This window comes from Zingiber officinale, chromosome 9A, assembly GCF_018446385.1.
Source record: "Zingiber officinale cultivar Zhangliang chromosome 9A, Zo_v1.1, whole genome shotgun sequence".
In the NCBI taxonomy this organism is placed as follows: Eukaryota; Viridiplantae; Streptophyta; class Magnoliopsida; order Zingiberales; family Zingiberaceae; genus Zingiber; species Zingiber officinale.
In genome coordinates this window covers 133,385,124-133,400,114 of record NC_056002.1, presented here as the reverse complement: position 1 = coordinate 133,400,114, position 14,991 = coordinate 133,385,124, and the positions used below count along the sequence as shown (strand labels likewise).

Genomic DNA, 14,991 nt, shown 5'->3' with positions numbered 1-14,991 from the left:
TTTTTTTTTATATATATATATTTCTTTGAATTTACTTTTCTTGAATTTATTACAAATTTATAATTTACTTATTACAATTGCAAACTTATTGTTGTTAATTGTAATATTATCAATTCTATTGTTTGTTTTAGTCTTTACTTAACTTGGGTTGATGCACATCAAAAAGAAAAAAATTATAAGTACCCCAAGTTAGTTTTGATGTGATCAACTAGGTTAACTTAGATTCTACGTATTTGATGGCTTGTGTCTAAGTGTACAAGGACTTGAGAACACAAGAAGTCGAGCAGAAGACATAGCTAGCAAGAAGGATGACACGGGAAGCGAGTTGACGGGCTTGGTACATCCGAGGGATGAGATGCTATGGAAGAGTACACTGGTGGACGAGAAGGACATGCGCAGCGCTTCCGAGGGACGAGAAATCGAAATAGAAGACTACTTAAGGAGAAAGCCAGAGTTAGGATCGAGTGATATCAACTCTGGCTGGCCGGAGAATCACCCAAGCGACCGAAATAGCAACCGGAGAAGTCAACCTAAAGTTGACTTATCTAGGCATTTGGACCAAGTCCAGATGCTTTGACTCCAGGTGCCTGGACTTGGTTTGGGCACTCAGACCAGTTTGGGCCAACAAAGGTGCCCTTTCGGAGATGTTGTAGTGGGGATAAAATTTGGATCCATGTTAGCAACACTCCAAGCGCCCAAACCTGTCCAGGTGCTCAGGCATGGATAAGAGACTTATCACGAAGCCATTGCGGAGCGGATAAGGCACTATAGTGGAGGCTCTCGGACCCGATCTAAGCTCCCAGAACCCACCACATCACAACGACTATATTTCGACTAGTGAGCTATAAATATAGCTCTGATTCTCTTTATTTAATACAAGACTCAACCACGAACACTGTGCTTTCATGTCAATACTTTATAGTTTATTTTATGTTCTTAAATGCTGAAAGAGGCTACTCCGCCTTCAACGAAGGAGCTTGATAGTGTGCATTCATCTACCTTAGATTAACAAACTCCCTAGTCCCCAGGGAGTAGCACAGTTGGGGGCGCATGGTTTCGTGGCTGAGAGGTCCAGGGTTCGATCCTCGGGGTGTTATTACCTAGGGTTAGCATCCCGGCTATGTGCTTTCAACTATGTATCTACATTTATCTCCCTCCATATCTGTGAGACCAGCTTTAGGGGGTCGTTGATGTGGCGGTTCCATATTTTTTTAGATTAACAACCTCCCTGGTTGTAACCAAATACAATTCGTTAGCTCTTATTCTTTTAGTTTATGTTTTTATTATTCAACTAACTTGTGTTCGTCTTTGCTAAGATTGATAGCAATAGAATTTGGTAATCTAACTTACAGGCTATTCATCCCCCCTCTAGCTGTCCTCAACGGGACCAACAAGTAATGCATATCAATTTTTGATGCATAAATCAGCAGTTCTTGATGTACATGTTCGAATAACAATTGAATCAAGGAATACTGTATTTTTTGAAGATATCTTTCCTTGCAAAGAAAGGAAAGAAGACAGTTCAAATAAAAGAACTTATGAAACTGTGAATATGGATAATCTTGAAAATAATGAAGAATCAAGCACTATGTGAAAATCTGTATTAGACTTCGCCACTGTTTACTTCGGCAATCAATAATTATGAAGTAATATATTACAATTAACTTCGGTACAAAATTTAATATAGTAAATAATATTTTAGACTTCATAGATTAAAAAATATGGATTTTACTTCTAATTTTATCTAATATTTTACTTCGTGATATATATTTGATGAAGTAATAAGTCACAAAATTAAACTATATGTCTAAATGGTGAAGTAATAAGTTATAACTGGTTAAAAATATTTTCCTAACTAAACCGGCGGGTTTATTTTTTTCCCACGCGGGAACCCTAAGTACTTTACTTTTTTCCCCGTTGTGCGCCTTCTGTCTTCTTCTATTTTCTTCGTGTTTTTTCTCCTTGCACCCTCTTCGTGTTTTTTCGCCCGACGCACAGATTCAACTTCACTCGACAACCTTCGACTCCCCCAACGGCCTACCACTCACCGCCGGCGACCTTCGACTCTCCCGATAGCAAATCTACTTCACCCAGTCGGCGATCTTCGAGTTGTTCCCCCGAATGCATAAAGATCCTTTCCTCTCTGCAGAGCTAGGTTTGTTCCCTCTTCAACCTCTTATTTCCTTTCCTCTCTGCCTCGCCGTCAGGTTTCCTTTCCTCTATGTTGCTTTGTCTCTAACCGATCCTAACTTTTGTTTTTTTGTCGTGCACCCTCTAGGTCTTCTTCGTGTTTTTTAGCCTTTCGCCTTCTGCTTGTTTTTTCGCCTGACGCAAACAATTGACTTCACCCGGTGTTATTTGACTCCACCAGCGACAAATCTACTTTACCTGGGGGTCGTCGTTCAGGTTTTCTACAGCTCTAGGTTTGTTCCCTCTCCGACCCCTTCTTTCCTTTCCTCTCTGCCTTGCTGTTAGATTTCTTTTCCTTTCATCTCTGTTGCGTTGTTTCTAACCAATTGTCTCTAACCGATCCTAAGAGGCAAGTCTTATTCTCTATTTTATTGGTATTATTTTTTTTTTTTTGGCATGATCTCATAAACTAAAACCTGATGGAGCAAGACAAGAATTATACATATGAACTATTGCTAGGGGTATTTAATTTCTTGATATTCATTGTACAACAAGAGAGACTATTGGTAGGGTTGCTGCAGGAGCTATTGCAAAGAAGATTCTTAAGATGTATGCAGGAACTGAGGTGGGTTTATTCATTGTTTTATTTTGACAATGTTGTAATATAAATTTCTGATATGGTGTTTTGTGTTTCCATTAGATAACCATAAATGCACTCATAATTCCTCTGGCCCAAAAAGGAATTACTCTCACAATCCTCTAATGTCATGCTTATTGAACTTGATATTGAATTGGAGATGCACGTTGTAACTATCCTGTCTATGCATGACTGTTGATTTGGTTTGACTAGTTTTTGGTTTAAAAGTTCCAATATAGAGCCTTTTCTTTAATTTTTTAAAAATATTTTAGCAACAGAGTCACATAGGTTGTCTTATCTTTTGTGTCGTCGTTGTCTATCACATAGTTCCTCCGTTATTGAGCATATAGCAATATTCAAATAATCAAATATTCGAGCTTCAATTTAGTTAATTTAAGTTAACTAGAATCTTTGAGTTTCATTTAGTGTGCCATTGGCCTTAGATGTTTATCTGCTTAACTCTGAATCTTCTATATCTTTCCAGATTTTGGCATATGTTTCTCAAGTTCATAAAGTTGTGCTTCCTGAAGGTGTTGTTGATCATGAGACAGTGACCCTTGATCAAGTCTGTGATTGTTCAATTATTCTAATTAATTTTCCATTTTCTTATGGACAATTGATCTTATTATGCCCATAACTTACCAGATTGAGAATAACACCGTCAGATGTCCGGATCCAGATTATGCTCAGAAGATGATTGAAGCCATCGATGGAGTTCGAGTTAAGGGAGACTCTGTTGGAGGCATAGTGGCATGCATTGCTCGAAATGTTCCAAAAGTAATTATTTCACTTTGTTCAGATTCTTTGCTATTATTTATATAGATTCTTCTCTGCAATGGTTTATAACAGCCTGCATTGAGTGGACTATATGAAAAACTACTTTTTACTGAACGTTTTCAATTGCATTTCTTCCATTGTCTCAGGGGCTTGGATGTCCAGTCTTTGATAAATTGGAAGCTGATTTGGCAAAAGCTATGTTGTCTCTCCCTGCAACGAAGGGATTTGAAATTGGCAGTGGTTTTTCAGGTCAGTATCTATTAACCTGGAGTAGTGTAGTTGAGGTTCTTCGTATATTATGTAAATTGTTTAGAATATTCATAATAATCAGCATTTTTCTTTCTGTAATTCATCGAACTATGTTTAGGAACTTTTTTGACTGGAAGTTAGCATAATGATGAGTTCTTCATGGATGAACACGGCAATATGCGAACACGAACAAACCGGTCTGAGGGTGTACAGGTTTATCCTTTAATCTTTGTTACTCCTTTTGTTCATATGAAAATTGCTATTAGAAGAATTAAGGTTTAACGATAAGGATTCCTCGGTACAGGGAGGAATATCAATTGGAGAAACCATTTACTTGAGAATAGCTTTTAAGCCAACTTCTACTATTGTGGTAAGCTACATTACGTACCATATTTCCCTTTAACATCCATCAAACTAGAAGATGAATTCTTCCATGATGCTAACTGGGAAGAATAGCGAAACTAATATTTTCCATGCAGGAAGGGTTCAATAATTACTATTTATTAAATTTTGGCAAAAAAGCTTTTTTTCTATTACCATTTTGGATTCATAGTTGACTATTGAAATCCTCGATGCATTTCCAATTTTCTAATTTCCATATTATGTGTTTCTCAATTCTATCAAATGTCTGCAGAAAAAAGAAGTCAAATGTCTGTAGAAAATGTATTTGTTTTAATAGAAGTTGCGGCCTTTAAGCATGCCTTTGAACTGTACAATGAATATCAAGAAGTTAAATACCCCATAAATTGCCAACATAACCATGCACCCAACAATGACACCTTTTATTAATGTAAATGGGACTAATGGGTGCTTTTTGATGGCTATTTCTGCAAGATCACAAGTCTTATATCTAGACTTCAGCACATTAATCCCACATTTTACAGTTTCTAAGGCAGGCCAATCAACAACCAACAAGAAAAACCAAATAAAAAAATCCATGAAGATCATAGTCAGGATCTCAACTATCCAGTTTATAGTAATGCACTTAAGACCCTTTCTACAATAGTAATTATAGAGAGACTCAATGAAGATATCTAAATCAACACTAATGAAAAAACTACACTGATCCTATGATGTTTCAAGAGGCTCTTGTTGATGTTTCTAATTCATAACACACCTGGCATTCACTGAGTTTGAATGGATTTCCTTTCACCCATGGTGAAAAGCAGTTTCTCATGTCTGCTAACTTGATAATTATAGGACCAAAGTAGATTATTTTACTTACTTTTGGAGATCTCATGAAATGCATCTACTTAAATATATTGTGTTTGATGTGGATTTAACAAGTATCGATCAAGCAAACTAATTTTGTGCAAGTTAGAACCTTACCAGGTTTGAGCATCACTTTGCTTTAGTTTTTTTTTTTTGTTGAAATCCTTTACAATTCTTTGTTTGCTTACACCTGCAAAATACCAAATAATTGGTGTAAGCATACAGGCCAGGTGTTTATGAATGCATACAGGTGTTCTTTCTTTTGCTTCATGTTCGGTATTTTGCTTACACTTGTAAACCAAAATACAATTCTTTGTTTCTATATTGTCTGCTATATATATAATGTATATAGGTGTTTATGAATGTATCTTCTATGTAGGTTATTCATGAAAAACAAAAAGAACGAACGATGCATTATAAATATTATTTCACAAAGGTTACATCGGCTTAGAGGTTGAATTGGTAAGCTACCATGCATTATACTTGGCATTTTCAAGCAAGTATTTAATATTATGCAACTGATCATTTTTGGAATTGTAGCGGGAGAAAAAATTAATTGCTGAAAATGAGGAAGTTGATAGATCGTTGCTTTGGCGTAAAGCTCGCGAGGACAAATCTGGCAATATTACAAATATAGAGATAGCAAAAGTCGTTGAAAAAATTGTAAATATTTATTTTTATCTAAATTCATATTGTCTAACTAAATAATATTGGAATTTTTGGATTAATTTATTATATCCCTAATTGTAGGATGACTTGTTGGAAAAGAAGGTCAAAGGAGAGTTCAAGTCTTCTGGGATGAACGATGTGTTAACCACTACCTTAGGAAATCGAGAACACTATGGACGAGTTAGAGGTGTGGGAGGATGTGTAAAACCCCAACTCTACTTTAAAACTGATAGATATTTGTGATATATTTGTTCAATTTTGGTGATGAAAACTATTGTGTAATAGCAAAATATTATGATATAAACTTTTGTTAATTAAATTTGTATTGTAGTAAAATATAGTCAACTACTTCGATACTATAAATAAAAATGATGAAGTAATAGAATACATAAGACTTCAGTAAATTTAAATATTGTCGTAGTTAAAGAAACTATTGACTTTGTCACTGATTAAAATTGTTGAAGTCGTTCGTATGTATTACTGCTCTAACTTAAATTATTGAAGTGTAGTAAAATATGCTTTTTTTACTTCCATACTACGATGAAGTAATACAATAACAATTACTTTGATCAAGCTAAAATATGTAGAAGTAATATTAACTATTTACTACACCATAATATAAAAATTTGTGAAGTCGTAACTACTTTAAACTTCGTCAGACAATGTAACCTATGCAGTAATATATCATCACCTACTTCGGTATTTTTATTGGTCATGATGAAGTAATAGAGTTTTTTTACTTCGAAACTGGTCCGATTTTGAACCGGTTTTGGACCGGTGATAGACTTCGGTATTTGTGTGCCGAAGTAAAAAAATAACTCTTTTACTTCACGTGCGTCTACTTCAGTAAATATATACCTATTACTTCGGATAATATCCGAAGTCTATTGGCAATTTTCACATAGTGAAGATGTAGTAAGAGACCTAAAATAGTAAATTCATTTGGTCTTGATTTCATGACTTATATGTTGGAAAATAAACCAACAATAAGAAAAGTATTATCAAGTCCCGAGACTCCCTTTTGGAAAGTAATCGTCAATAGTGAAATCAATTCCATCATACAAAGTCATACTTAGAAATTGGTGGATATTCCACCTTGAATCAAGCCTTTAGGATGTAAATAGATCCCAAATAAAAATATAAGGCTAATGGAACTATTGATAAGTATAAGGCAAGACTAGTGGCAAAGGAATTCAAATAAAAGAAAGGTCTTGACTTCTTTGATACCTATTCACCAATAACAAGGATCATATCCATTCGAGTACTCATTGTTATTGTTGTAATATATAACCTTTAGATACATCAAATGGATGTGAAAATAGTCTTTCTAAATGATGAATTAGAGGAAGAAATATATATGGAGCAACTTGAAGGGTTTGTGGCTCCAAGATAAGAAAATAAGGTGTGCAGAGTCGTGAAGTCATTATATGGGCTAAAACAAATACCAAAGCAGTGGTACGAGAAATTTGACAAAACTATGATGTCAAATGGATTTAAAATAAATGAGTGCAACAAATACATATATATCAAAGGCATATCTGACTTATTTGTCATCATCTGTCTATATATAAATGATATGCTCATTATGGGTAGTAATCTTGATATAATTATAACTTCTAAGAAAATATTGACCAAGAAGTTTGATATGAAAGATATGGATATAATGGGTGTTATACTTGAGATTTAGATCGATAAGATATTAGATGGAATTATCCTTTCATAGTTTCATTATATTAGATAGTACTAAGGAAATTTAATGCATATGATCGATGAACATAAGCTTGCTTTTGGCTAAGAACCATGGTAAACCCATATCTCAACTGGAATATTCGAGGATAATTGGCAGTTTGATATATGTCACTAATTGTACACATCCGGATATTGCCTATGCGGTCAAAAAAATTAAGTAAATTTACAAGTAATCCAAATCATGACCATTGGAAGACATTAATAAGATTTTTAAAATATTTAAAATACACCTTAGAGTATAGATTATATTATATAAGATATCCAACGGTACTATAAGGCTATTATGATATAAATTGGATATATGATACAAACAACTCTAAATCAATCAGTGGATATGTATATACCATTGGTGGTAGAGCCGTGTCATGGAAGTTGACAAAACAAACATGCATAACTCGATCAGCTATGAAATCTGAGTTTATTGCCTTAGATAAAGACGCAGAAGAAACTAAATGACTTCATAACTTCTTAGAGGATATCTCATATTGGGCAAAGCCAGTGCCTGCTGTGATGATACTATTAGGACTGAAGGAATTTAGATATCTCAAAAATAGTATGATATTGTCCACTTTGGATCTAAGGCCCCATGATTTTATTTTTGAGTTTTACCCAAAAAGTCTCAAACCAATGAATATATCTTTTCCTTATAAGTCCATGATCATTCCTATATGATTTCAATGTGGGACTTTATTTATAACCTTACAACCCCAACAATCCTCTCCTCAAACGAAGGACCATAAGGCCCCCTAAAGTGGAAAGGCTATCCATTTGACTTCCAATCCTTGACTCACCAAGTCTTCCCGCCCCTCGGTTCAATCGACCTACTAGGTCTTCCTGCCCCTTGGTCCACCAGACCTACTTGGACTTCCTTGCCCCTCAGTCCAACTAACTTACTAGGTCTTCCTTGCCTGTCAACAACAATGGTTTCTCTGTTTGGCTATCCACTATGACTTCCTGCTTGGTGTCTGGTCCTCTTGATCTAGACATGGGAGCCCCCACTTCCTTTGTTCGAGGTCAATATTCTATTCACATAGCTCAATTAAACCATAGTTCTTGTGCATAGTTAGTGGTTACACCTGTTGTCAGTTAGAGCTCTGATACCAATTGTTGGGACCAAAAGAATTCATATCTCTCTATAATATTATGATATTATCCATTTTGGACATAAACACTTATAGTTTTATTTTTAAGTTCTACCCAAAAGACCTCATACTAATGAAAATATCTTTTCCTTATAAGTCCATAATCTTTCCCATGTGATTTCACTGTGGGACTTTGTTTGCAATCTTATAACCCTAACAGATACATTATGATAATCAATAGGTAATTGCAAGGGCATAAAATAGCATGTATAATGGTAGGTCACGACATATTCGTCGATGACACAATACCATTAGGTAGTTGATCTCTATTGAAGTTATCTCTGTTAATTATGTCAAATAAAAAGATAACTTGGCATATCCATTTATAAAAGGTTTGAATAAAGATCAAATATACTACATATCAAGAGAACTTAGATTAAAAATCTACAAATAAGAACATTTATAGTGGTACTCCAACCTTGTTGATTAGAGATCCCAAAATTTTGATTTAATGGGACAACGAAATTATGAAAATTCGTATGAGTACTTGGACTAGCTCCCCTCTCATTTCTAGGATGGAAAAGTGCTACCTACGATATGTAGTAAGATTAAGTTATAAATTTTTAATAACTTCTATATTTAGAAAAGTAGAGTATGGTAGGATACTCTTAGGAAGTCACCTATATAAGTATGAAGATGGGCCGCTTCAATGACACACTTATGAATTCAAGATGTTCATGGCTAAAACAGACAAAACAGTGAGAACTATAAAGAAGTGAGAAATATTATTGTGTATGTATCATTGTCTTAATTTACATGAACGGTTGAGTAGTTCAAGACATCACATTGACTAAGCAACCTAGTAAATCCTATTGTACCCTACTACAGAAGATTCAAAGTCATAAGCTATCTCTCCTAATGCAATAATCTTTCGATTGAACTCTCCTTTAGTGTGAAGATACACACATGCATTAATTTTCATTCATGTTGGAGATTGTTTGAAAATTAGTTTTGAACCAATTAGTTTGTAAATGAGAAATCACATGAATTAATGACATGACTAATTTGGATCATCAGATTAAGATGGATAAATCAGATTCATCCAAACGAGAAGGTATAAGTGCCCTTTCGGATGGCTCAATCTCAATCATTGATTTCAAAAGGAAGGCATTCAAATGAAGAGGCATTGTGTCTCTTGGGAAGGGATGCAATCTAGATCATCCAACTCAAGTTGGATGAATGAGATCTAATTGGTCCAAGACGTTCTTCTACCCCTTCATTTGGTATAAATAAGATACCTCACATTCTCATTTGATTCATTCCATTTCAAATCAAAGCAACCATTGCATTCTATACTTGTATTTGGAGAGTTTGAGAAACTTCTTCAATTTGGAAGTCATACGATTTGCAGTGCTACTATCGCAAGATAAAGTCATTATATATTGAGAGACAATTGTTGTGTTCTATGAGTAGTGTGTGGGGAAAATTTATCTTTAAAAGATAGAGTTCAATTCTAGCCTCGATTTCGCTAAAGTAGTGTTATACCATCATTCTGCCCACACTCAGATTGCACAATTACCAAATCCAACAGTTAGATCACGTGACTCCATAATCCCACCAACAACTCTGGCATGTTTGGAAGTCATTAGAAACCATTGTTAAAAATTTATAGTTGATCATATTTTCATCCTGTCACTATTTTTCTCCTTAGAGAGGAGACGAACACCAAGGACAAGTAGACCTTAACTTCCAAGGAACACTTTTCTAATGTTGAGAAACACTTTTGTAGCACTGCAGGAATCACATGGAAGCTCATTAGCATCACATGGATGTCTTTTCTCCTTAGTTATGTGAAAAAGTTTGTGCTAAGTATGATATTGAGGTACCTCACATGGAAGCTCGTTATAAAATCTTTTACATGGCATTCTTGTCAATAAAATGACTCAATCACAATTAAGCACCACTATTGATTTGATGTATTTACCGTTGCAATAGATTTTCAAATTGAAGTGCTTCATAGTAGATTCAAGGATGAGATAGCCAAACTTCTTAAGCTTAGTTGTGCTTTTGAGCCTAAGAAAATTTAAGTTTCTTAATGTTGTCACATCTATCAACTTGCTGAGAAATTCTATTCTCTTAATTTTGATGCACAAGATTTGCACCACTTGATAATGCAATTGGATCACTATAAGTTTGATGTTACTGGCCATGAAATATTTTAGAATTTATTAACTATTTTCTAAATTATGTTGAAAATTAGTTGAGATAAATACATCAGGAAGTTACAATTTGATCAACAAATATTTTTTCTCATTTGTTATAATTTATACATTATAACTATATTACTTATATATTGAATCTAACATATTTATTTAATTAATAGGTTAATTTTTCTTATTTTAACTTTTTGGTTTCTACAACAACAACAAGCATTTTCAAGCTATGAACTTATTAATCAACTGATATCTTAGAATAATTGAATTGATTTTCTTTTGTTATATTTTGAAACTAAATCAGTTCGATTAATATCAGAATCAGTCAATTGATATGCAGAATCAATTCAACTGATATCACAATCAGTCGATTGATATGCAGAAACGAACTTGAATAGAGGTTTTTTTAGCGTACCAGTCACTTGATATTTATTTCGATTTGACTGATACCAATATTAGTCGAATAAGTTTCATAATCAATCGACTGATGATAGTTTTTAATATTTCTAATGACTGAGTTCACCTAAGAATCTTCCATCCTCATGTCCCCATTACCTCATGCTAGATGAACTTTTTATTCTCTGGACTTTTGACTCATCCTTACCTTCTAGTCTTCATTCACCTGTGCATCTGATCCCATGATCTGTTGATCAGGTTTTTCTTCTCTTGCTAAGAATTTAATCCTCAATCTTCTTGGATTTCACTTGTCTTGAATCCGACCTTCTAACCTGCAAGGACTTATTTTGTTAAGAATCAGATTTTCGACCTTCTTGGATTTCATTTACCTTGCATTCGACTTTCAAATCTAGAAGGACTTCTTGTACACTTGATACACAAGTGAGATCTCTTTTCCTTTTACTTAGCTTGAATATGGCCAAACATCAAAACTACATACAATTATTGGGCATGATCGCATCAACATCTGCAACAACAATGGAACAATCATTTTCAAACTATGAATTTGTTAAAACAACTCTTTGCAAGATAAAAGAAGAATTTTAAGCAGATTCTATAGTCATCTACATTGAACAAGAGTTGATTGAATAAATTGATAACGTTATAATAATTAATGAGTTTAATTCTGAGAAGAATTGAAGAGCACAACTTCAATAATATTTTCGTTCCATGTTTTTGAATGTATTGAAAATTAAATACATTAATTGTTCTATATTTTCAAAAAAATAATATTCAATTTTTTTTTATTTTATTTATATTTTTTGAATTAACTAATTTATTATATCAATGATAGTCGACAGCCACTGTTAGATAGTTTTGAACACAATTCCTCTGAGAGTCAGAATTGGGTGGCTTACAACACTCAGTCCACTCATTCATCCTCTCTATTGGGGGAAGAAAGCATCCTTAGTAATAACCCAACCATCATTTTCCTATCTGCTTATTTTCATTAATTCAATGCCATACCAAATCCCCAAATGTGATTTGATTTGCATTTGCGTCCATCAAATTCACCTTAACTTAATCGTGTTCATAATTTACTTCCACGTACGTTCATCTTCTGTTGGCGCTTAAAAATTTAGAACAATTGGATTCCCTTAACACAAGAAGTTAATAGATCATATACAAGATAAGGCCTGAAATGATAAGCTTGCAATTAAAGGACTGGTGGAGACAGCGAAATGTCTTGAGAGTGATTCAATGAATGCAAGGCTTAATGAAGAGTGCTGTGGCGGTTCATGTGGGAGCACGAGGACCAAGTCTTTGCATGGCCAAGAAGGGGGGACACAAGGACATGATTTACTTGATAGATGTAGACTTCTTCTTCTTCAAATGCTTGCACGAAAGATGAAGATTGAGCTCAAGAACTTTTTAGCAATAAGATAGCACGAAAACATTGATTTAAGATGAGATCTAGCTCTACCCCATCAAATGTTCTCTCTTTTTTTGTATGGATCCTTGAGTCAAGATCTTTATTTCAGACATCAGTCGATTGATTATTATTCACCAAAGATTGTGTTAGGTGAATAATCTAATAATATATTAGTTAATTTGTAGCTTAACTCGCAATTAAATAACAACTACTACACGAATTGATTTAGTGATCAGGTAGAGTTTGCTTCCAATAGGCAATTTAGAAGTTTGCTGACTTTGAAAAGAAAAGAAAAGAAAATAGTGTTCAAATTAAAATTGAAAGAACGGTAAGGAAATTAAAGCTAATTATATTATGACTCATCCTCTCCACTATCCTCCCTATGCCACCTTTACTCTATTTCTACCTTTACAAGAAAGAGAAACAACATCATTTTATATGGTTCAACAACAATGTCTTCATATATCCTCAACTAGAATGAAGACAATTGTATTACTTAAAGACACACCAATTAGCCATTTTGTGATGATACCATTCAATCATCCAATAACTCTTGACGAAATGATACCTCAGTGGAGTGTGTACGTTCTTGAATGAAAATTTTCATTTTGTACGCAGTGTATAAGACTCTTTTTCTATCTCTTCCACTATAAGTCCTTCAACCAAGTCATGTGTTGGTTTTGATAATGGTATAATCTAAGCGCGAATGGAATGATGATATAATAGTATTTTGGAATGATGGTATAATCGAGGTTAAAGTTGGATTCTATCTTTTTAAGATGAATTTATCCTATACACAATACTCACAGAATATGACAATCGTCTTCTAAGATACAACAATTTTATCTTACGATAGTAACACTGTAATCGCAAGACCTCCAAACCAAAAAAATTTCTCAAACTTTCTAAATACAAGTATAAAATGTAATGCTTGTTTTGCTTTGAATTAGAAGAAGTAAAATAAGAATGTGAAGGATCTTATTTATACCAAATCTAGGTTCAATTAGAACTCATCTATCTAACTTGAATAGGATGAATTAGATTGTATCCCTTCCCAAGGAACACAATGTCCATTCTTAAGGATGTCTCTTCATTTGGATGTCTTCTATTTTGAAATCAATGGTTGAGATTGAGTAGTCTTAAAGGTCACTTATCCCCTTTCAAGTTGGATGAACTAAATTTGTTTATCTCAATCCAATGATCTAAACTTAATTGCTCTCATTTAACAATCCCACATGAACGAAAATTAATGATGCATGTGTATTAACATCAAAGGAGAGTTTAATTGAAAGATTATTGCATTAAGAGAGATAGTTGGAGGCTTTGAACTTTCTGTAGTGGAATATTATCAAATTTTACTAGGTTGGTTAGTGAACGTGATGTCTTGAATTACTCAGCTATTTATATAAACCAAGACAATGATATCTACACAATAACCTTTCTCACTTCTTTATAATTCTCACGATTATGTCTGTTTTGTCCATGGATAGCATCTTGGATTCATAACTATTTCGTTGACGCGACTCGTCTTCATACTTATATAGGTGATCTCCTATCAAGAGTATCATACCATACTCTCCTTTTTCAATTATAGGTGTCATTAAAAAATTATAACTTAACCTCACTATATTTAGTAGGCAATACTTTTCTATCCTAGGAATGAGAGGAGAATGAGTAGGGATGACAATGGGATGGGGTAGAGACAGATTTGTCATCCCCATCCCCGTTCCCAAATTTCATCCCCGTCCCCATCCCCATCCCCATCCCCGCCCCCATCCTCATTTTTTTGGGTTCAGGGAATCCTCGAACCCGAACCATCAGGGATCAAATCCCCATCTCCGGCCCCATCCCCTCTTTCATCCCTACAATAATTTAATATTATTATTATTTTACTATTAATATCAGTATTAATAATAATTTTATTATTAATATTTTAAATTTTTTTAATATTAATATTATTATCAATATTATTATTATCAATATTATTATTAATATTTTAAAAAATAATATTATTATATTAATAATAATAATAAAATTATTATTATTATTATTTTGGGAGGGGGGATGGGGACAATATCCCCATACCCGCCCCATCCCCGAAACAAATCCCCGAACCCGTCCCCGTCCCCGTCTCCGAATAAATCGGGGATCCCCGTCCGCATTTCAGGTTTTCCCCGTGAGGTCCCAAACCCGCTGGGAAAATTGTCATCCCTAAGAATGAGTCCAAGTGCTCATAAAGAAGTTTTATAATTTTGCTGTTTTATTGAACTAAGATCTTGGGATCTCCAATCAATAAAGTTGGATTACTACTATGAATGTTCTTGACTGTAGATTTTATGCGAGCTAGATGGAGGATGAATAACTCAGATTGCTTCTCGTTTTGATCTCATGCTTGTCATTTGAATGCGTAGCAGAAACTTGAATCAATACTGATACCACATGCAC

General features: G+C 34.1%; 1 protein-coding gene across 1 annotated transcript; it reads left to right on the top strand.

Moving 5' to 3' along the window:
- Nucleotides 1–3,394: 3,394 nt before the first annotated feature.
- On the top strand, nucleotides 3,395–5,917 carry LOC122019609 (chorismate synthase, chloroplastic-like). The gene is made up of 5 exons (XM_042577063.1): nucleotides 3,395–3,544; nucleotides 3,691–3,793; nucleotides 4,060–4,163; nucleotides 5,546–5,668; nucleotides 5,756–5,917. The coding sequence occupies exons 1-5, from the start codon at nucleotides 3,395–3,397 to the stop codon at nucleotides 5,915–5,917; spliced, it is 642 nt and encodes a 213-aa protein (XP_042432997.1).
- Nucleotides 5,918–14,991: the final 9,074 nt, after the last annotated feature.

Excerpts from the sequence above, each read along its gene's own strand:
- LOC122019609 (XM_042577063.1), top strand. The coding sequence starts at position 3,395 with ATGCCCATAACTTACCAGATTGAGAATAACACCGTCAGATGTCCGGAT. Across the intron at positions 3,794-4,059 it reads AATTGGCAGTGGTTTTTCAG|AAGAATTAAGGTTTAACGAT; the intron begins GTCAGTATCTAT and ends AATTGCTATTAG. Across the intron at positions 5,669-5,755 it reads CAAAAGTCGTTGAAAAAATT|GATGACTTGTTGGAAAAGAA; the intron begins GTAAATATTTAT and ends CCCTAATTGTAG.